Raw genomic sequence first — 24,114 nt, 5'->3', positions numbered from 1 at the left:
AGAGAAAAGAGGAAGCATTGCATCATTTTCTTCATGTGGTCATAGAAGTTTCTATGCGGATGCTTACATGGAAAGTTTGTTAGAAGAGTCAAACTACTGATGTTGGTAGGGGTGAAAATGGATCTGACAGGGTCATAGGGACATCGGATTGACAACGTAAACAATCCAGTTTAAACTAAGCGTTATTATGGACTTTTCCTCAAAATAAATAAATTAGTTGGACAGTGATAACTAAATTAATTATGCTCTTTCAAAAATACCATATCACTACTTAAATCTAATTAATTATAATTAAAACTAAATTTATCTTGAAAAAGGAGTACTTTACCCCTTGCATAAATTATCTAAAATAATTTAAAGGCTATCCAATATCTTTTCTTATCTGAGATAAAATTTTTGATAGATATTTTACATTTTAAACTTTAAGAAAGAAAAAAATATATTTTAGTTATTTACAAGCGTTTGTTAATTTTAATATGTTAGGATTATTTGGTTAAATAATAATAATAATAATAATTATTATTATTATTATTATTATTATAATAATGGTACAACAGTCGAAAGATTTTAAAGTGTGCAATGACCATTATAATATTTTTGAATTTTTCTAATGGCAATTATGTGAAATATCCTTTTATTTATCATATATATTGCATATGAATATGAATATAGATTAGATAATAGATTTTTTTTTTCAAGACCTTTTTTAAATTAATTAGGAGATTATGAGAAGTTAGTTTTCCATTTAATATATTTGCTTTTTGGTTTACTATTGTTATTTTTTGTTTGGCAAAATTTAATCTAGCACAAAGTGTGTGAATGTTTCTGAAGATTAATATTAGACTGTGCATACCAAAAGAAATTTTAAATGCATATCTATATGTCTCTATTTGATATATCCTCCAAATCTTACATTTTTGTGTAAAACCCACTAAATTAAGTTTTATGTTTGTATGTGTGGTACTCGAAATTTGATAACTACATGTATACATTCACAAAGTCTTTATAGTACAAAATAATAATTAATATCTCTATAATTCTCATAGGGTTAATTTAGTATTTATTGACGAAACAAACGAAAGATGTGATGCCACGCAATCCAGTTGTACGCCTTCCTTGCTTGCAAGACACGTCTGCAGGAGTTTGGGAGATCTGAGTAGGTTTGGTGCGGAGTAATAGAGGGTAATTGCACTGAGAAATATTAGCCTACCTTGCTGGTTCTGAACACTTTCCCTTGGATTCCACCATATGCCATTCTACTCATGAAACCCTAAAAAGTCGTGCCCAGTGGCATCCGATGCCTTTCAAACAGAGACTAAAATGTATGTGCAGTCTTCAGACTTTTGGATGGAGCAGCCTTTTTTTTCGTTTGTTTTTTTTTTTTTTTTTTTTTGGTTGCCTCCTTAATTTGTTGTTGGTTTTTCGCGGATTATTTAAGCTTGTTGCTCTTAGTCCTCGTTTATTAGTATAAACCTCTTATCCATTAATAAGAAAAAAGTTATTCCCATTTAAGCGTTTTTTTCATTTTAATATAATAAGTAAATAATTACTTATTTCAATACCAGTTTACTAATAAATAATTCTTATTTTTATTTTATAATACTAAATTTGATTAAAAAAAAGTAAATTACATATTTACCATGGAGAGAACACTCAAACACTCAAATCAATCGTCATTTCACTAATTTACCATCATATCGCTATCAAAAGTTATCCCATGATCCAACTCAATAATCTGATATAATAACTAGCACTTAATTAAGTTTGTATTTAATATAATCGTGTTCGAATCATAAACGAGTCAACCCGCCTAATCTGTTTAATAAACGGGTTATGTTCAGTATACGAGTTGGGTCAAGTCAATTTGCCAACCAATATATATATAAGTAACTAAAAACCCTAACCTAACCTTCTCTCTCAAATATCAATATCTCCACTCTCTACTTCTCTAGCCATCTCAACCTTTCGAAAGGAGAAAATTTTCTACCCCTATCTCTCTCTTTAGCGAGGATCGTCTGCCATCGCGCCTCCGCTCCCTGTCTCCACCTGCTACAATGCTGCCATCTCCACTCCCTATCTCGCCTGCCACTGTGTCTCTACTTGTCGAAGTGTTGCAGTCTCCACCTGCTATGGTGTTGTAGTCTCCGCTCCTTATCTTCACCTGCCATGACTGCCTACCGCCTGCCGTGGTGCCTCTATCCTTATCTTCGTATGTCACGGTGTCTCCATCCCTATCTCTACCTGTCATCACCTCCGCTACCTTTCACTATTATCTCTGACGGTTCATCAGGTGCCTTTTTCCTCATCCCTATCTCGGCCTGCCCTCCCCTCATCTCTTCGCTACATTTACTCTCCTCCAACAACCTCTCTATCTTCAGTCGCACAAATCGCCTCTCTTGCCTTGTCATCTTCGATAGATTCAGAGCTCGTTACCATAGGAGCCAGCTCCTTTAGCCTTGCCTTCGACAATGCCTCCCAGTCGGAAGCTAAGCCAATTTGAATTTATTTTTACTATATATTCTTATAATATTATAAATCTGCTAGATTAGTGTAATTATGTGATATTTTTTTGTCTTTGTAAATGGGTGTTGTCGTGTAAACGGGTTAAATGGATGTAAACAATTTAATGGGTTGTATAAATGGGTTAAATAAGTCGTCGAGTTAAATGGGTTGAATAAAAAATATAACATGTTTATTAATTGGGTTAAACAGATTATATAAAAAATATAATCTATTTATTAAATGGGTCATGTCGAGTTATCCATTTAATTAAAGGGTCGTGTTCGTTTAGAAAAATTGACTAGTTTATTAAATAGGTCGTGTTCATATTAATACTATCTTGACCAGACTAGATTGTCACCCCTAATTGCAATGAGTTAAAAAAATCCATACTTTTCTTAAAAATTTACATAGTAAAGTGAAATCAAAATATTATTTATATATTAATGCTTCTTTCTATCAACTAAGAGTATTTTATCTTTGGTATATAATCTCACCAAATTCTAATTTTCATATTATCATTCGCTATTATCCTTCACTTTATATTCAACTTTATGTCATATCAAATATAGTTATTACGCGCTACACTAGCTTAGAACTTGTTGGAGATTTCTATCTATTGTCTACAAATCAAGGGGAGTCTAAGTCAAAGGACTTAACTGATCCTATGAGTAAGTCTTCAAAATTTTGAACCGGAAACAAACTCCACCTGCCAAAGCTAATGCTCAACTAATTGTAGTTACAAATTGTTCAAACTCTATGCAACAACATTGTAACTTATATATGCTTTGGTTGTTGTATTATACTCTATATAAGTACATATCAAATGTATAGTGAAGGCAAGCAACACATAACATTATTTATGTTTCATTCTCTTTATGGTATCAGAGCACTACTGACTAATGCCTTTATGTCAATCTCTGAGTAATATCAGCATTCCTATGCTACTGAAAACTCTATTGCTCCCTATACTTACTATCATACTTAGTTGTGACAATTTTATACTATTGAAGGTGCAACTGGTCCCATATTTTCGTGGTCAGGGTGTTTTTGATTTTCTAGATGGCCCGTTATAGCACTATCTGCTACTTTGTTCAACTGTTGCTATTGAATATGCTGAGGTAACATTAATTCTTAATCCTGCATAGATTAAGTAGGATCAACTCATCTTGAGCACTCTTATGTCCTCCATAACTGAAGGAGTTTTAGCTCAAGTTATTGGATATACTTCATCTCATCCTGTCTGGCAAGCCTTGGAAAAGAGCTTCGCTGTTCATTCCTAGGCCTACAACTTTGCACTCAACTTGCCAATGTCAAGAAAGGTAGCTCCTCTATCACTGAATACTTCAAATGTATCAAAAGGCTCTATGATGAACTCACCTCTACCGAAAATCCTTCGAATAGTTAAGACATTCAGAGTTATCTTCTCCCTGGGCTTGGATCTGATTATGATCCTTTTGTGACTTCTGTCATTACTCATGTTGATCCTCTTTCTATTGAAGAATTATATTGCCACATTCTCAGAAATGAATCTTTGCTTAACAATAATCAAGCTTTGATATCTTGCCGGTTCTTCTGCCAACATTGCCACACACCTAGACGTGCTCTCCACATGGCTGATGAATACGCCTCGCCAAATGACACGAAGCCAGGTGTGAAGCTGCATGCAAACCTAAGAGGGTGGATCAAGCTGAATGTAGAAGGGGCCTTTAAAATGGGGGCTTGCCAAGCGGGGGTCGGTGCAATCGTCCATGATGATACTGGCAGGCTAGTGAAGACACGGTGAGAGCCCATTCCAACGGTCTCTTCTTTATATTCTAAAGCTTGGGCCATGAGAATGGGGTTAAGTTTGCTAGGGTCGGAGCAACATGTGGAGATTGAATCAGACTCGGAAGGGCTTATGAAGATCCTGAGAGAGGAGGCCCCTTGCCCATGGCAGATTAAGAACATGGTACGTGAGTGTAAAACCATCTTAAGGAGGTTAGCTGAGAGTAGTGTGACCCATGTTCGCAGGAAAGGTAATGGGGCAGCTGATTGGGCAGCGCGCCAGGGTATGGATGCCACCCAGACGAGGGTGATGCGGTCGGGTGAACCGATACCACATAACCAGGTTTTGATCGAGATGGAAAACCTTCCATCTGAGGTAATTAATACTAGCTAAATCCAACTCCCTTAATCGAAAAATAAACAAACATTGCCACACATAACTCCACCAATAACAATCGAGGTCATGGCAATGGTAATTGTGGCAATCGTGGTAACAATTTCAACTATAAATCACAGGGGCATGGAGGAGAGCATGGAGGCATTGGACATGAAAACCAGTCCTTCACTATAATGGCTCAATTGATGCAAATTGCATTTATTTGCCAAATTTGTGGTAAATTTGGACATCATGCTCTTCAATGCAATCACAGATTTGATATATCTTATTAGGATTATTTTATCAACACCAACAACAATAATCCTACTAAACAAGCTATGGTAGCTGCTATACATTTAGTTCTTTAAAAATGAATGGCATTCGAATACCCGAGCAATGCACCATCTTACTATAGATATGAGTAATCCTCAAACTAAATAATGAAGAATATCTAGGAAATGATCAGGTTCAAGTTGGCAATGGCATATGTTTGCAAATTTCTTGTATTAGTTCTTCTACTCTTTCTATTCCTCATAAATCCTTTTTTCTTTGATCAAATTCTTTTGGTACCTAACATTTGTATAAAAACTTCATCAAATTCTTTTGGTACCTGATATTTGTATAAAACTTCTATCTGTTTAAAATTTTTCTCAAGAAAATGATGTGTTTTTCTTTTGGAATTTCATAGTTTCCATTTCATGATAAAGGATTACTCGGGGAATATACTACATGATAGTCTTTATTATCTTTTTCTTCCACCTCGGCTATCAAATGCTTGGGCGTTCATCGATGTCCGTGCACATCTTATTGATCGGCATCGAAGACTTGGACATGCTACCTATCCATTGTCAATCAAGCTATTTCTAAATTTACTCGACCAATGTCATTAAATAAGTTCTAACTAAACTATTGTTAGTTTTTCGCTTTGCCTAGTTAAGGTCCAAACCCAATGTTCAATCCCTCCCGTTGAGTTTGCGGGGGGGCATGTTGGAGATTATCTACTGTCTACAACTCATGGAGATTCCTAGTCAAAGGACTTAACTGACCTATGAATAAGTCCTCAAGAATTTGAACTGTAAACAAACTCCACCTATGAAAGCTAATGCTTCAAACTCTATGCAAGAACATTGTAATCTTATGCTTTGGTTGTTGTATCATACTCTATATAAGTATAGATCAAACGTAGAGTGAAAGCAAGTAATACAAAAACATCACTTATATTGCATTCTTTATAACTAAACATCATAATAACTTATACCGACATTATAACCTCTCTTATGCACTAATGAAGAACGAGCGTATCTATACTAGTATTGCCCCTTAGTTTTCTAGTTGTCCTTTTGCAAGTTGCTTATTAATAGTGGTAACCTATATTTAGATTTTTGCTATTTGCTGCAACTTTCTCTTGGTACCCTATAGGGAAGATATGGTTGGGATAAATGTGAATTTTTTTCGTATCTAATATTCTCTTGCATTCAAAACAGAGGCTGCCATTCTTCTCTTTCCTTGGCATCAACGAGACAGAGGATCAAAATAATTCTCTTCCCGTGATCGTGCTCATAGGGGAGATCGGAAGAACTAAGGGATATGTCAAATATTTTTCTTTTCATGGATAACCAACATTAGAGGAAGGCGATACATTCTTAGGGTGGCACATTTTTCTTGTGCGCTTCTTCCTTTCATGACTTTGATTTATTATTCTATTATTATATTAGTTTTGTTAAGGATTCAGTTAATTTACTTTAATTAGATTTTTCTCAGATTAAAGTTTCTTTGAAACAAAATAAATGTTGTTTCTTGAACTTTAAATCATTCACTAGTTGTTATATTTTCTAACAATCCAAGAGTGTATTGTTGATGGATCTATAGAACGATATAAAACTCATTTAGTAACTACAAATTTTAAAAAGAGAAAAAAGGCAGACTATTCTGATTCATATGCACTTGTTGCTAGAATTACAACCCTGTGCACCATAAACTAAAATAATTTATAATTTTGCTTTACTACTCATTTTAAGTTTTATTTATAGCTTCACCCAAAATTTTCAACAAATACTAAAATTATCTTTGCACCAACTTTGATGATATCTTCTTCTATTAAATGGAAGAGATCTCATTTATAAAATTTTAAAAATAATTTTTCTCCAATTCTCTCTCTTCTCTAGTGAGAAAAATGGTAACCGATCTTCTTTAATCTCCTCCTTGCCACTGAGAGCTTTTCTCCTTGCCACCAAAATATCTAATCTCCTCCTTGTCACCAAGAGCTCTTCTCTTTTCGAAACCCACTTTGATTGTAGCCAATAGAAGAGGCACCCGTGCATGGAGGTGGGGCTTTCCCTTTCTTCGGTGAGGAATTGGAGAGCCTGAAGCTTGCTCATGTACAATTTGGATGTTATTTTATAAACTATTTGTGTATAACAACAATAAATACTATTTTTTAAAATATTTTTGTACAATAATAATAATTTATACATGTCTAAAATGTTTGTGTCCTGCAGCAAATAATCTATTTATAAAATATTTGTGTACAATAGCAAATAGAGTTTTAAAATATTTGTGTACAATAATAATTACTTTGATACACAGTCAAATATAGTTTCATAGTTAGTATCCGAATTCCATAATTATAACTATAGATGCCGTAGTTAATAATTATAGATTGCATAGTTATTGACTATGAATTCTAAATTAATAATTATAGATTCTATAGTTATTAAGTATGGATTTCTAAGATACTAATTTTGGATTCCATAGATCAGAACTCAAAATATATTCTGTTATAGATAATATGACATAATTTATTAAACTCAACTCTTAATAGTAATTAATGATATATTTCATGCATACTATTTGGTTTCCTAATTCATATTTTTGGATTCTATAATGGAGAAGAATAAAGTTCATATTTGTGTTCCTATAAGAGAAGAATAAGAAATAGATCTTCTCTTTCTCCTATCTATTTAAAAAATATGAGTTATCTCTCTTAATGAGTGTAAAACTAGTAAAAGATAAAATTGCATTTAATATTGCAGCCTTGTGTGAGATGGTGACTTAGTCCACTTAAATAAGTATAAGAGCATTACGGTCATTTATAACTAAAAAAAAGGTAAAGTTGAAAAGACAAACTAAAATAGGTAATGAAAAAAAAAATATATAAATAATTTTGGTTATGGTGCGTCTTATTGAACTTTCTTATGTTTATAATCTTCTAATTCACTAAATGGATGTAAAACTAAACTGTATTTTCAAATGGTGATTTAGAAGGAAAAAATATATTTTTAAGGGTTTTATTATTAAAGGATACGAAAATAAAGTCTATAAATTAGTTAAACCTCTTTATGATCTTAAACAAGATCCAAAACAGTGGGGTATTAAATTTGACAAAGTAATATTGCATTATGGTTTTGTTATCAATAAGTTCGATAAATGTCTTTATTATAAATCTTTGGATGATTATGCTATATCATATTTGTAAGTAGATGATATTCTAATTTTTGGCACATCACTAAATGTAATGGATAATGTGAAAGCATATTTTGCCTGCAATTAAAAGATTTAGGTGAAGCAAATTTTATACTTGGTATGAAGTATATATTAGATTTATGATTCCAATACGCATCCTAGTAAACATGAAGATGAACCTGTTCTACAACATAGCTCTTGCACAACTAATGAAGTATTTAAATTTAGTAGACATTAGTAATCCAAATGAATTGCATTGGACGGCACTTGAGAGACTATTTATATACTTAAAAAGTACTTTGGATTATTACATATGTTGTTCTGGTTTATCAAATATTGTTGAAGTTTACAGTGATGTTGATTGGGTAACTAATGTTTTGATGTTTGTAAAAACGATACTTTTATAATAATAAATTTATGAATAAAATTATATTTATTTAAGTTATATAAATTAAATTTATATGAATAATCAAGTCACATAGTTTGTGAGAGATTAAACCGCGCAAAAATATCAAATGAAAAGAAAAAAAAATTAATTAGATAAATTGCACATATGTCAACTTCTTTAAATTCTATGGCCAGAGATGAAAGCTTCAATACGCAATGTTGTCCAAATTTTCATCTCCTCAGGATAGATGTCTAAACAAGACAACCATCATCCCCATCCCAAACGGATTCTCCCACCACTCCCTTGGAATTTAGGCTAATCGGTCTATGCCAATATAAAAAATACTTTAAAAAATAAATCTAATTATCAAGGCAATTAATAAAAGTAATCTAACCCTTTGATTAACACATAGAGTGTGCCTTGATAGGCAGTGTTTTTTTTAATCGAAAAAGATGGAGATGGCTTCACTTTGACAATCCGTATCATTCAAATATACTCATACTTTATTAAATCTGAAAGTATACGATTTGTATATCAAATAAAATAATTAATCATAACTTCTTCATTGATGTTGAGTAAGAATCTTACACTGATTCCAATTGATAAACAGTAATAAGAGTATTGTCTATTAAATATAACTATAGTCATGCTCAGATTAATAAAGAACAAATAAAAACTATATGTTCTTATGTAAACATCGCTATCCTTAATATCAACTTCCTCCTTTGAATTCTCATATACCGTGGAAGTCCTAAAAATGACCTTCAAATCTTTCAGTTGACCTTCAAATCTTTCAGTTATCCTACTTGATAGAGAGAGCTTGTAGATAGATATTTGGGATTAGGGACCGATCACATATATATAGTGTAACAAATATAAATATCCGTGGAGGCATGTCTACCATTCGACCTAACCTGACCAACAATGGGGTGGTTCTAATTGGCTAGGGTTGATCAGAGTATCCCCCAATCTTTCTTCATAGTTCATGGCAATCGAATCACCCTCCATATTCACCATTTCTTCTAAATACCTTTGTGACCTTGTATTCACCATTAATGGAGCTTCAAGATAGTCCAAGATTTGACTAGTTCTAATAACACTATAACAATCACCTTCCTAATGCTACGATCACTATGAGTCCAAATCTGAAGAGGAAATTAAATTTCGACTCATGAGCAAAAAATTAGGGTTATCGTGGATCTCTAAAGTTAAGATATAACTCTAGATCAATCGGTTAGATGGTAGAATACTTTTGAGATGGAGAATGAATCTATTGGGATGGAACAAGGAAAGGGGAGGCCGAAGAGGCATGGTGGTGATTGGCCTAGGGTTGTGGTAAGGTGGTGGTGATGACAATGGTAGAAGTCGAGGTTGTCCATAGGAAAGAGATAGAGAAGAAGTAGGGTCATTTCTTAGGATCAATGGGGTGCAACTAGAGGAAAAGGAAGGCACCAATAAAATCCTAGATGATGGCTAGGGTTTCAAAACTTAGAGGTAGTCAAACAAGAAGAAAGGAGATGATCTTGTAAATTAACTTCAATAATCCAAGATGATTATCTAGGTGCATAGCACATCTATTTATCAGGAGAACCTAAGGGACTTCGCAGAAGATGGAGGATGGCACAACTCCAAAGAGGACGAACCACATCATGAAGACATGAGAGGCTACCACCGAATAGGCCAAGGGTGTCCTCCTTACAAACCCTGCACTACGGCGTCCACTTACGAAAGATCGAGGTATTCACACTTGAACGACGAACATCGACTTTCCCAAAGTTAAAGAAGGAGACCTTGTCGAATGGTTGTACCATGTTGATCAATTTTTTGCTTTCATTTAGAATGCCCTGCCCTTCATAAGTACAAGTTGACTTCTACTAACGGTAGGTTGGAGCGTTGGGGGGAGTTTAGTGCTAGAATTTCTTGATGTTTCAATGCCGAAGGATATGAGATTTTGATGCCTTATTCACCAAGCTTGTGCATCGAACTACTATCGGTGCTTAACAAGAGGAGTTCGAGAAAATATGTAGTAGGTGCAACTCGACGTGGCCAAATGCACTACTACGAAGTTCGTTTGTATTAGGGCTGCGGGGGGAGATCCAAGCGGATGTGAAGGCTCTTCGACCTGCCACCTTAGGTGATGCTTTTCAATATGCTATATTAATGGAGAGGAAGCACAAAGAACTAAGAAGTAAAACAATGAACTATGGCCTGGATGGGACGACAACAATCTTGCTCGACCGACCGTGACTACATGTGATCAGGCTACAACATCGAGATCGGTTGCAGGTTTTCTTAGCCCAAAGGCTCTACTCAAGCCTTCAGTTGACGTGAAGGGAGGCCATCCACCTACTATCTATACTCTCACACCTACGCAGGTGGAGGAGCAATGAGCAAAGGGTATTTGTTTTCGCTGTGACGAACACTTCACACCTAGTCACCGGTGCACAAAGACGATGGAAGCGTGATTGGATGCTAATCAAGATATGGGAGCTTTAGATGATGGATTGTTTCCTTACTCTACACCTTGAGGATAATATGGGGAAGCACGGTGGATTGTAATAGATAGCTAATCATTTATTTGTAGAAGAAATAAAAGTTTTAGTCAGTCAAAGGAGCAAGTCTTGAGATGGAGCGTTCGAATGCTTTTAAGGCTGTTCGAACGCATTTACCCGAGAGTTAGAAGATTAGTTAGGTGTTCGAGTACCCTCAAGGCTGTTTGAACGCATTTATCTAAGAGCTAGAAAGTTAATTAGGCATTTGAACGCCCTCAAGGCCGTTCGAACGCCTGATGACAAGGAACCCCAATTTAAGAGTTTTAAATTAAGTATTTTTGCTTATGTTAGGCAATAAGATTCAACCCTACTCCATCCTATTGCCAAGTTTAATTGAATTAGGGAGCCACCTATAAATAGATGTGGTGTGGACCTGAATAGTTATCTTGGATTATTAAAGTTAAATTGCAAGATCGTCTTCATTCTCCTTGTTTGACTACCTCTAAGCTTTGAAACCCTAGCCATCATCTAAGATCTTTATTATTGCATTCTTCTTCGTCTCGCTATTCCCCCCTTGACCCTAAGGAACGACCATACTTCTTCTCTATCTTTCCCTACTGACTATCTCGATTTTCACCATTGTCTTCTCCACCACCTTACCACAACCCTAAGCTGATCACCACTATGCCTCTTTGGCTTCCCCTTTCCACAATCCATCTCAATAGATTTTTTCTCCATCCCAAATTTATCTCAATCCCAAAAGTACTCTATCATCTAACTATCGGATCTCAAGTTCACTCTTAACTTTAGAGAACCGCAGTAATCCTAACTTTCTCTACATAACCCATAATCCAGTTTCATCTTCGGATTTGGACTCGAAGCGATTGTAGAGTTAGAAAGGTGATCATTAAATCATGCCCTTTGTAGATTTGAATCTCTGCTATGGCTAAAATAGGCACAATTCTGAAGTATGTGTTGGTGACGGGTGGAGGTGATCTCAGGTTAGAGGGCTATGGATGGGGTTGGAGATCTTTAATGGAGTCCAGAACGTGGTGGGGTTATGGATGGTGGTTCAGAGGGTGGTTAAGGTATTCTAGGGTAAGTGCGGGGTGGTGGAATGAAGAGGAGAGATCGGGGCTTAAGATGGAAGTGATGGCGATGTGGGGCAGCTTGGTTGTGATGATGGTGGAGATGGAATAATGGTTGGGGTTAGGGATAAAGCATAAATCTAGCCGAATGGAGAAAAATGGATCATACTCTCAGGGATGGGAGGGGACGATCAAACACAAGGGAAGGATGGCAGCGATGGCGTTAACCATAGCGGAGAATGAAGCCTAGCGATGAAGAAAGATGTCGCACGAGAGGAAGAGAGAGAGAGGGAGAAGAGTCTTTCAATAAAGCCTAAGAGTTTCAATATTCATTCCATTTGATTATCCCTACTGAGGTTGCCTTCCACATTATATATTGGAGGCTAACCTAACAACCAAACACCTAAAGAAAATAGACCTAATATAGGCATTCTCGTCGTGGGCATTCGAACGGCCTCGCGAGGTGTGCGAATTGCCAAAATAGTTCTTTTATCTTTATGAACATTTTCTAGGCACTCGTACGCCTTTTCCTTGGGTTCGAAGGCACCAACTAGAAAACCTTATTCATCAAAACATGCTTAATCTAAATTATTATAACGCCCACGCTCGGCACCGGCATGTGCACACCCATGCGCCCATACAGCACGTGCGGCTCACGCAACAAGATGGGCGGGACCCGTCATGCACAAGATACACTCTGTGCACATATAATCATGACATCATCAAATAATACCTACTAACATATCCATGCTCACATAATCCAACACCAAATAAATCATACTATCCACCAAATAAACCTATTAACATATGAATATCCAAGTCCATAATAATATACACTAGTGATAAGTTCTCAAACCAAAGATAGGCTACACATATCTTCATCTTAAGCCGATCACCCCACACCTTTTCGCTTTCCCTTTCCACCATTTGTTCCGATAGATTTGTTATACATTCTAAATCTATCATATCTCCAAAACCGTTTGTCGATCCGACCATTGAATTCAAAGGACCTCATTAACCTTGAAGACTCGCGGTAAACCTAGCTTTTTCCTCGAAGATTGGATCTCATACCTGAGGTTATTGTTGGACTCGTAAGAATCGTGGGAGCAAGTAGACACCTTCGGATCACCAATTGCAGGGGTCTCTAACACCTTATCCTTAAATATTTTCACCTAAAGGTGATGAGCACACAACCCAGCGAGTATAATCTAATAATAGTCTATGAACAATATAAATGCATAATAAATATTTTAATGCATAATCGTAATTATCAACGTAATATAATAAACATATCCGAAATAATTTACAATAAACTTTCACATAATCATAGGATACAAAAATGCATAATAACATTATAACTTAAATCAACTCCTCATTTCATTAAGATAAGCTCACATAGAATTATAAATAATTATATCTCTACATACTCATGCAAGCCATAAAGCTCACATAGAATTATAAATAATTATATCTCTACATACTCATGCAAGCCATAATCTACACAGTAAACATAACAATAAGTAGAAATAACCATTGTCCACAATCTGGCTAGTTTGCTACTATCATCGAAAATGTACTATGGTCTGATTTGCCTTTGGATGTAACCTCTTGTTGAATAGAAATATATAGTCTATAAACATTACGAGGGAAAAAAAAAGGATGGTGCATAGGAAGAAATTTGTTGAACTGAGAAAATATGTTATATAAATCTAGCCACTTCTTCAAGAAAAAAAATAACAGTAAATAAAAATCCTGCCACTTACCCACACCGCCGTCCACCTTCTTGCATGAGATCTTTCTTTCCTGTTTCCTTTCACGAAACTCTACCACTCCTCCCTCAAACGCCTATCACCGACCTCATTTCCCTCATCAAATCATGCCCCTCTCATACTCTCCTCAAGCAAGCTCACGCTCGACTCCTCACCCTCGGCCTACACCACCGCTTCCCCTCCCTCCTCTCCACCGCCACCATCTCCTACATCTCCCTTGGCCTCCTCGACTCCGCCCTCCTCCTCTTCTCATTCATTCCCCACCCCTCCTCCTTCCTACGCAACTCCGTCATCCGTGCTTGCGCTGATCGATGCCGCTTCCATCTCTCCCTCCGTCTCTACTCCCATCTCCTCGCCTCCGGCTCTCCTCCCGACAAGTTCACGTTCCCCTTTGCTCTCAAGTCGTGCGCCGTCCTCTCCGATCTTAACCACGGAAGGCAACTCCACCAGCACGCGGTGTGCTTTGGATGTGCAAGCGATCGCTTCGTTGGCGCTGCGCTTGTTGACATGTATGCAAAGTGCGGCGATGTCGAAATTGCCCGTTTGGTGTTCGACAAAATTTATGACAGAGATTTGGTTTTGTGGACGTCGATGATTTCGGGGTATGCGCATAACGGGAACAGCGTAGAAACTTTAGAGTTCTTTCGCGCTATGCAGGATGCCAATCTGAGGCCTAACCGTGTTAGTTTGTTGAGTGTTCTCTTAGCATGCGGTCGGTTAGGGGCCCTTAGAAGAGGGGGCTGTTTCCATGGATTTGCAATCAGGACTGGCTTTGATCTCGACATTTTGGTAGTGACAGCAGTAATTGATATGTACGCAAAGTGCGGGAACTTAGTTATGGCAAAGATGATGTTTGATGCTGCAGTTGGTAAGGATGTCGTTTGTTGGAGTGCGATGATAGCGAGCTATGGTTACCATGGTCTTGGGAGGGATGCCATTTTAATCTTTGATCAGATGGTTGAGGCTGGTGTCAAACCAAATCATGCCACTTTCACTAGTCTTCTCTCTGCTTGTAGCCATTCAAAGTTGTTGGATGAAGGAAATAGGTTCTTTGATTTGATGAAAGAGAAGTACGGTGTGGAGCCCAAGCTGAATCACTATGCTTGCATAGTTGACATCCTTGGACGTACTGGTAAGTTACATGAAGCTGAAAAACTTATTGAAGGGATGCCTTTGGAACCAGATTCAAGTTTGTGGGGGTCTCTTCTGGGAGCTTGTCGAATTTATGGTGATTTAGATTTAGGTGAAAGAATTGCAGATAGGATATTTGAGTTGAATCCAAACAATTCAGGGTACTATGTTCTCCTCTCCAACATTTATGCTGCTAAATCAAGGTGGAGTGATGTAGAAAGAGTAAGAAAGCTGATGGTGGGAAGAAGAGTGAGTAAGGTTCAGGGATTCAGTTTAATTGAGTTCAATAGGCAAGTTTACAAGTTTGGAGTTGGTGATATGTCTCATCCACAGTCTGAGGAGATATATCATTATTTAGGGGAACTAATGGCAAAAATGAAGGAAATGGGTTATGTCCCTTTGATAGATTGTGCACTTCATGATGTAGAAGACGAGACCAAGGAAGCTGCACTATTTTATCATAGTGAGAGGCTTGCCATTGCATTTGGTCTAATCAGTACGACCCCCGGAACTCCTATTCGTGTAACAAAGAACATTCGCATATGTGGAGATTGTCATAATGTAATAAAATTTATCTCCAAGATCGTGAACAGAATGATTGTTGTGAGGGATATGAATCGATTTCATCACTTTGAGGATGGACTCTGTTCATGTGGAGATTATTGGTGAGAGCAAAAAAACTGAATAGTATTTAGCTCAAACTTTGGATCTGCAAGTTACATGAGTATACATCTGTGCTGGCAAAATTGCTACTGGAGACATCGAGGAAGCACTAAGCAATAAATTTCGACCTTGAGAATTCCTTATCTTGATTCATCTGAGTTTCAAGTGAATAAGCTGTGTGCGGTGCAGTTGAGGAATGAAATTGTTCTACTAATTGTAATTAGCCACAAACTCATAATGGAGAGCAAGATTTGCAATTCAAACTTCTTTTCCCTGAATGAAGAATTGCTTAATAGCCAGGATTCTTGTTAAGATATTTCCATATGAAAATTTTCTATCAACAGCAGAGATATTTAAGTGTAAGATTTTTTTTCTCCATATGGTCCTTCCTTCATCTTCTGAAATATTCTGATAGCTTATTATCAGTTCCAACTTTTTATTTTTATTGTTTATCATCATATCAGAGTACTGTTTGCTCTTTTATGCAATTCGTCAATATTTGAAGGATAAGTTTAGCATACAGTGACATGGTTTCTATGTTTTACTTATTCAATAAATTGTTTTATGTTCCATATTTTGTTAGGTCAGCTCTATATTCCTCGGAGCCTTATCTTGATGTCATGGAGCTATCCTCTGGTTTATAGGAATTCCTGGTATTTTTATGGAGATGTACTTCTCTCGTTGAAACTTTGAATTCTTGTTAGTTGATGCTTAAGGAATTGTCTGTGGAGATACGAATTATTGTATGGGCCTCCACTTTTTAGGACAATAGATTAAGCCTAGCATGTACTGTTACCACTGGATTTGATCTTGTAATCTATAGGGTCCAATCTTCATATTTGTAGGTGCATTTGCAGTTAAATTTTGTGCCTTTTTAAGTTGGGGGACATGATTGGCTTTGTTGTTACTGGTGTGTTTGCATGTAATGGATGCTGTCCTTCCTTTTCTCATTTACCTTTTGCACTTCCTATGGTGCTCATTTTATAGGTGGTACGCGCAGAAGTTTCTGATGACTAGTGATTATTGTGTGACCATGTATTTGGTGTGGTCTGTATTTTTTTTATGCTCAAAGATGAGCAGTGACATCATTTGAAGCACTTTATCATATTGTTTATTGACTTTGTTGGATATTAGCTTACTTCAATATTGTCCACTATATTTACTGTTATAGTCGTCAGTTGTTTTGATTCTGGGCTTGTTGCAGTACATATGTGAGCTTGGTTTGAGCTGAATACCTGAAACCATGTGGCTGATATTTTCGTACTTTTGTTATATACATATAATTATTCTTTACCTCAGTATCTGCTTGAGTTCCTTTTCTGGCCTTGTTGCCAGATCTAGTTCTCATTTATCTGTTATTAATCAGCACTTTTGTAGTTGGGATTGCTCGTAATTTGGGCACTATGCTTTTTGATAGATGGTGATTGGAGCTAGTATATTTTGGTAAAGAGGGTTACCTATCTTAAACACTGATACTAAGTTAGCTTTCTATATTTAGTTCATATGATTTGGTATAGGCAACAATTATTATACTTTTCAATTGTTAGTGAAGTTATTTTGTTTGAGGGGGGGCTTTATGGTTTTAGAGCTTCTCGCAGACTTTCGGTTGATGGCTTGCTTTTAGAACATTAATTGATAAGTTTGCTTGCCTGATGCATTTCTATTGGATTTGGTTAGCTTATCTTTTGGGTGTAGTTGATTGATGTAGCATGCAGTTCCTAACCCTTTGAAAGTTGAGATACCAGAAGTTTAGGTGCGATGGATTTTTTATAGTTGCATGCATTATTGAACTCGGTTATCCAAATCTTTTACTACTTTTGCTAGGACCTACATCTCGAGTTAGTCTGATAATTTTCCAAGTTGCTCATGATGTTCTTTGCTTATGGAGAGTTCTAACAACCTTCATAATTTTGGGAAAATTTTAGTCAACACTCTGTATCGTAGAGTTAATATGATTTGCACCCTATATTTTCACAATATCCAAATCAAGCCATGGGCATAGTTTTTGTTGAAAATGATTGTTTGATACCCTCTATTAGTTGGTTAGATAGACTTTAACAATGCACCTAGGTTAGCACAAAGATATGTTAACCATTACCAAAATTCCCTGTTGTTTGTATGTATGACTTTATTTGTTATGGCGGAAGCATCGCAAACATTTTGAGAAAAGATAAACAGAAATCCAGAAGATCATAAATAGTTGAATAGAGAATATGAAAGTGGAAAATTACTAGACACGACATCGTTGTTCACAAAGATATAATTTTTAGTAAAAAGGTGAGACCTCCAATTAGTCTCTACTTTATCGAAGAGCCAGAAAACGAGGATATTCATATTTGTTGGATTTTTTTTTGTTTACGTATCAGATACTCTTTAAAGTACCTGATTTTTTAAAAAATAAAATTATTTATTGTCCATACTTGGATATGTCTTAAATACGATTCCTACCAGTATGAGTCAAATTTAGGGAGATTTACTTTTCATTTCTTATCAGATCTAGAAGAATTTCCTTTGTGAAAAGATTGAGTTTGTTTGTTGTGTTATGATCTATATTACCAAATCATATTAATAGTCAATTTATTTTGATTAATATATCAAATTTTCTTATTTATTGTATATCATAGTTAGTAATATATTACGTAATATACACCAAAACTGATACATTATTAGAAGATTGATTTGCATATTTTCATGTTGATGCACATATTTATAAAATAAGTTTGCGTGCACTAAGAAACATACGGTGCACATTAGAAATAAAATATTACCGGCGGCTAGTTTTCTTTGAAAACTTATGTTTGATATAAAATTATGTTGATGCCCATTTATAAAAAGAATTGATGGGCTTCTTTTGAATTGACATTATTCATTGATTATATAAGCGATACACATTATCATACAAATTGATTCTCACTTATGAAAAATTGATATAGAATTAATGATGCATGCCAGTTGAATAACAATACACCTTAGAAATAAAAAAAATTATACAATTTTGATATTTTTTAGTTCCTACAATAACTCACAAAATGTTTTAAATAATAATAATAATAATAATAATAATAATAATAATAATAATAATATTTAGAAAACTGAGATGGGCTCTAGTTACCAAGAAAAAGTTAATTGGGCTCCGGAGATCAAAAACGAAAGGTGGGCTTAGGCGTTTGGGGATTTGGCCTGTTGATCAGCCCAAGATTTCAACGTGATGGATCTAGGTGTTTTAGGAAATTTGATAAACAGGGTATTCGATATCAGTGATAGTGAGATTCCTAAAAGAAAAGGGTCAATTAATCTCACACTTGACGGAGAATTTGAAGAGGCGTATTCTCAGGGGGATGTATTCCTTCAAGGTGAGAGATCAATTAGACAGGAGGAAGGGGAGAATAGAAAACCTTTATATGAAGAAATCCTATTAGTGTTTGGAAAGAAGCAAATACCTAAATTTGAAATGCAAGACCGGCTAGGGTTTCATCATTAGAGGTGAACAAGCATTGTGCAATTGGATGGTTTCGCTGCAGAGGGCAAGATTATTGGGTGGTGAGTTATAGAAATAGCATTCTTTGTTTTAAGTGCTCAAAATTTGAACATCGTACACAATTTTGTAAAAGAAACAACCGAGAAGAAGTGAAGTCTAGAGATGGTTCTCCGATAGTGATGTTGCGGGCATCAGAGGAGATGCGCCAAAATGAATTCAAGTTGAAGTTGTGCATGGTGGTCTCCATCAAACAAGGGTGGATCTCGTCGAGTAACCTAGAGTTGGTGATGGACGCCATGTGGTCCTAGGGGTACGTTTGGCATGCTAGAGCGATTTCAAGTGAAAAATATTTGGTGAAAATTTTCATCTACTCAAAGAACGGAGGATATTAACAGGGAGTGGCAATCATAAACCGTAAACTATGGAAAAAAGATTCTAAGATGATTGCTAAAAGAGACCCGATATGGATTCGCATCTCAGATATCTCTCTACAATGTTGAAATTATATTCCTTTTTAACATTTTCTAATGTGGGATGCGTAGTAGTTATTGTCCCAGTAGGGGTCCTAAGGCGGGAATTATCCTAAAGTGGCCATATCGTTAATTGCTCTCCTTGTTCTATTATATGGGCGAATTATCTAAATGAAAGCCTTTTTTTTTTTTGCTCTCGTGTGAGGGTTGTCATAACTTGTGTCTATCTGAAAAATTCGTAAAAAATATTCTAAGGGGACTGGTCATGGAAAAGCATACAATGTGCTTGATAGAAAATGGCTGAGGAAGAAATACCAATGCACTAGTCACAGATAAAAGAATAGAAAGCAAAACAAGTGGTTAGGGAAGAAATAATTGAGTCTGAAACTATCGATGTGAACTCAACTAGAAAATAATAGCCCTCAAAGAAAGGAATATATAGTTAAAAAGGATAACACAGTGGTTATTATAAAAAAAGTTATGGAAAGGGAAGAAGATTCTCATTGAGAAAGAAACAAGAAGAAAGATGGAAGCTGGTGCTAATTTACATTGGGATGATCAAAATGAGATGGATTACTCAAAAATAGATGAAGAAGGATATCAAGACTGGCAGGTGACTATATACTCAAACGAAGACATTTTGGATGTGGAACCACTTCAATCCATTAAAGTTCAAGGAGTTCGAAAATGCACAATAAAAAAGAGCAACAAATCTCCTCAAGAGCCTACAAGATATAGCATTTGAAACATATTAAAAATGGGTGGTTAGATAAAAAGTATTCATGAAAGGATGGAAGAAGTTACAAGGAGAAGGTGCTGGAACAATCAAGCAAGAAGAGATCATCAAGTAAAGACTCTTTTATGCAGTATCTTTCATTTTCAAAGTTTTTATCAAATAAACTTTTATCAACTGCAAATATTTGTGGAATTCAATTATAGGAGTCGAAGGAGGTACAGGAAGAGATTCTGTGGATTCTAAGAGTCCTTGAGAGGAAAATAGTTGAAAAAATTTTAGAGGTCATTAAAGAAAAAAATGGAAGTTCAAAAGGAGAATGGCATGAGTGTTGAATGTAAGGCTTATTTTAAAATATCAGAGAGCTGGGTGGCAGTGGGATGAAGAGAAGAATTTAGGATATTATTATACAAGAACATTTGGATTTTATCTGTTTACAAGAAACCAAAAAAGAAGACTTCCATAGTAAGATGATGATGGAACTTGGAAGTGGGAGGATAAAAAGCTGGTCTTATCTCCCTTCTGTAGGTAATTTAGGAGGGTTATTAATTAGAGTGAAAGAGGATAAATTAGAAATTTTGGATTGGAAGTTAAATAAGCATTGATGGCTGCTTACATAAAGTGTAAAAACAATGATTATAATTGGATGCTTACAAATGTTTATGGGCCACAATCTTGGGAGGATAAGAAAAAGCTTTGTATAAAAAGTTGGCATGGCACTAACTAGTTAATTGGAGGTGATTTTAATGCTACCATATATTTCTATGATAGAAGAGACAAAATTGAGGGAAGTAAAGAAAGTAGTATCTTTAATGATGTGATAAATTCCATAGAGTTGATAGAACTGAAGATGATAGGGAGGAAATTCACCTGGTCTAATATAAGGGAGTAACCAGTACTTGCTTTGCAAGATAGTCTTTTACTACAACTGATTGAGAGAATAAATATCATATAACCAAAGTCCTGGCTTTACCAAGAATTTGCTCAAATAATGTTCCCCTCTAGGTGGATACTGGTTGTAATCAAATTATGAACAAAGTTTTTAGAATAGAGCATTATAGGTTTTTGAAGCCAGATTCTTATATATTGATTTATAAATGATGGAATTGCTATACTGAGAACACCTCGGCAATAGATATTTATAATGCAAAAATTAAGAAAATGAAACAAAGATTAAGAGAATAGAGTAGAAATAACAACAAAAGTAACAAAATGCAAAAAAAAAAAAAAATGAATGGCTTAAGAGCATCAATGATCTGGATAAGACTAAAGAAGATAAAAACCTTACTAGATTTGAGGCAAGAGAGGAGCTGGTTCTGAAAGCTAACTCAGTTGTATAAAGAAGAAGAGCTGCTGCAGTAGCAAAGATCTAGACAAAACTAGTTATTAAAAAGGTGATATGAACACTATTAAAACTCATATAACAACCTATTATCATAATTTGCTTGGGACAGTTACTAAATGGAGGCTAAAGATGAAACCTGAGATTTGCAAAAAATTTAGAATAACTTATATTGAAGCACATGACTTAAGTAGGGCTTTTACAGAAGAAAAAAAAATCTATTCTGCAATGAAAGAGATGGCTAAAAATAAAGCACTAGATCCTAGTGAGTTTAGTATGATGTTTTACTATCACTTATGGTATTTAATTAAGCATGATTTGCTTAATATATTTCAAGATCTTTATGAAGGAAAAGAGTATTTGGATAGAGTGAATTATGCTATGATTTTGAGGGAGGGGATCCTACTCATTTGTGGAGTTATGAAGGAGGGGATCCTACTAAAACTTGATTTTGAGAAGGCTTAAGATAAGATGTGGTAGGATTTCTTAGCTAACATACTTAAAGGGATAGGGTTTCCTAAGAAATGGATTAATTGGGTCATGTAGTCTGTAACTACTAGTTTTTTAGTTGTGCTCATGAATGGTGACATGGGAAAATACTTTAAGTGGCAAGGTGATCCTTTAGCACCCTATTTATTTTTGTTTGTGGCAGATGGTTTGAATAGAATGATAGAGCAAGCAAAATCCAAGGACCTTTTAAGTACTCTTAGTGATGATCTGAAAGAGAATGGAATAATTAAATTGCAATACGCTAATGATACTCTCATATTTCTCAAGGCAAATGAAAAAGATGTGTGGTAGTGTCAGGTCTAAGAATAAACTTTAAGAAGATTTTCCTAATATACTTGGGAACCAATAAAGAAAAATGATAAAGATTGGTAAAATTATTGAATTATTAGGTGGAGAAATTACACATAAAATATCTTGGGCTTTCTCTACATGATAGTAAAGCTCCAAAAAAGGGTCTAGAGTCTAGTGATTGATAAGATAGAGAATAGACTTGTGAGGTAGAAAGAGAAACTTCTCTCGTGGGGAAGTCAAATTACTTTGATAAATTATATCCTTAGCTCTATACCCATTTACTATCTTTCTTTTTATAAAATGCCTATATAGGATCACCTTTGGACAGAAGTCAGAAGACAAAGATACTATAAAAGAGCCAAGGCAAGACTTTCATATGTTGGGAATATGGCTCATGTTTTTCCTTTTTGGAAAAGGGTTGTTAACATGGCTCAAATTTTTAATGTGGGACCAATTGGCCAATTGGAAGGCAGGAGGAGGTGATTAGAATATCATATTCTAGATTGAAATTTAGATAGGATAGTGCAAATTGGCTACTCTTATATGATATTGCGTGAGATAAGAATGCTATTATAAAAGAGATGTGGGATGGTCATTCTTGGAATTTAAAATACAGAAGAAACTTGTCAGAAATTCTTAAAGAGCAAGGTGTGAAAGTACTAGTTGAGACTAGTGTGAAAAGGAGGAATCAAATGAGAGATATACTCTGTATCGTAGGTTTTCTCAAAATGGAATTTTCACTATTAGATCTCTTTACAAATTTTTGAATAATGGAGGCATAATGCTAGTAGATTACTAAACATTTGGAAGTTAAAGATCCCTTTAAAAGTTTGGACTGATGCATCAGAATAAAATTCTTACTAGAGATAATTTGATCAAAAGAAGATGGAATAGTACTAGTGGATGTGTTTTCTATTCTAAAGAGAAAACAGTGAACCATTTATTCTTGAAATGCTGGTATGTGAAAAGAATTCTTCACAATGTGGGATTGAATACTGAATTTACTGACTTTCAAAATCAAGTGAAGGAATAGTTTTTGGAGGACAGAAAGGTCCCAAGGGACTAGATCCCAAGTTGGGGTTGATTCGGGTTGCGACCCAGATATGGTGTCTTTGGCTTAAAAGGAACAATAGAATCGTTGGGACAAATAGAGAAATAGGATCTTTTTAAATCATCAAATAACAACAATCTTCTTGCAATGGGCAAGCTTCGAAAGAGGCTAAGAAGTTTTAGGAGAGGTGGTGGATCTGGAGTGAAGAACAGGAGACTGCTGGTGGCTAGAGCTTTTGGATGTGTAGAATTTGGCAGTTTTAACTTTTCTATTTTCTTTTTAAAACTTTATGAGGAATTTCTTAATCTATTGATGTAAACAATCTTAAGTAGTAGACCTTTCAGTGCTGGGTTAATCTGGGTTTTTTTGCTATGGGAAAGTAGTTGTCTATGTTTGGATTTTCTTTTGTGATGTTTCTTTTATTTAGTATGGGTTGTTTTTGATGTTGGTTGGTAGTTGGTTTTTGTTTTATAGTTGCTGGGGCATATGATGGAGTTGTTAGTAGATGAAGTTTTATTTACTCTATGTTACTGTTTAGTTGTTTAATATTTCAATGAAATAGGGCTTTTGCCTTTCGTTAAAAAGAACCATTCTAATATTTTAT

At 35.4% G+C, this 24,114-nt stretch overlaps 1 protein-coding gene across 1 annotated transcript; it reads left to right on the top strand.

The window, feature by feature from the left end:
• Nucleotides 1-13,818: 13,818 nt before the first annotated feature.
• Nucleotides 13,819-15,934, top strand: LOC140801980 (pentatricopeptide repeat-containing protein At2g01510, mitochondrial-like). The gene has a single exon (XM_073157384.1). It carries the CDS (start codon nt 13,860-13,862, stop codon nt 15,639-15,641), a length of 1,782 nt encoding a protein of 593 aa, XP_073013485.1. The 5' UTR covers nt 13,819-13,859; the 3' UTR covers nt 15,642-15,934.
• The last annotated feature ends 8,180 nt before the right edge of the window (nt 15,935-24,114 follow it).

Source organism: Typha latifolia, chromosome 15, assembly GCF_019914945.1.
Source record: "Typha latifolia isolate L0001 chromosome 15, TyphaL0001v2, whole genome shotgun sequence".
In the NCBI taxonomy this organism is placed as follows: domain Eukaryota; kingdom Viridiplantae; phylum Streptophyta; class Magnoliopsida; order Poales; family Typhaceae; genus Typha; species Typha latifolia.
This window is presented reverse-complemented; position numbering and strand designations above follow the sequence as displayed.

Excerpts from the sequence above, each read along its gene's own strand:
- LOC140801980 (XM_073157384.1), top strand. The coding sequence starts at position 13,860 with ATGAGATCTTTCTTTCCTGTTTCCTTTCACGAAACTCTACCACTCCTC.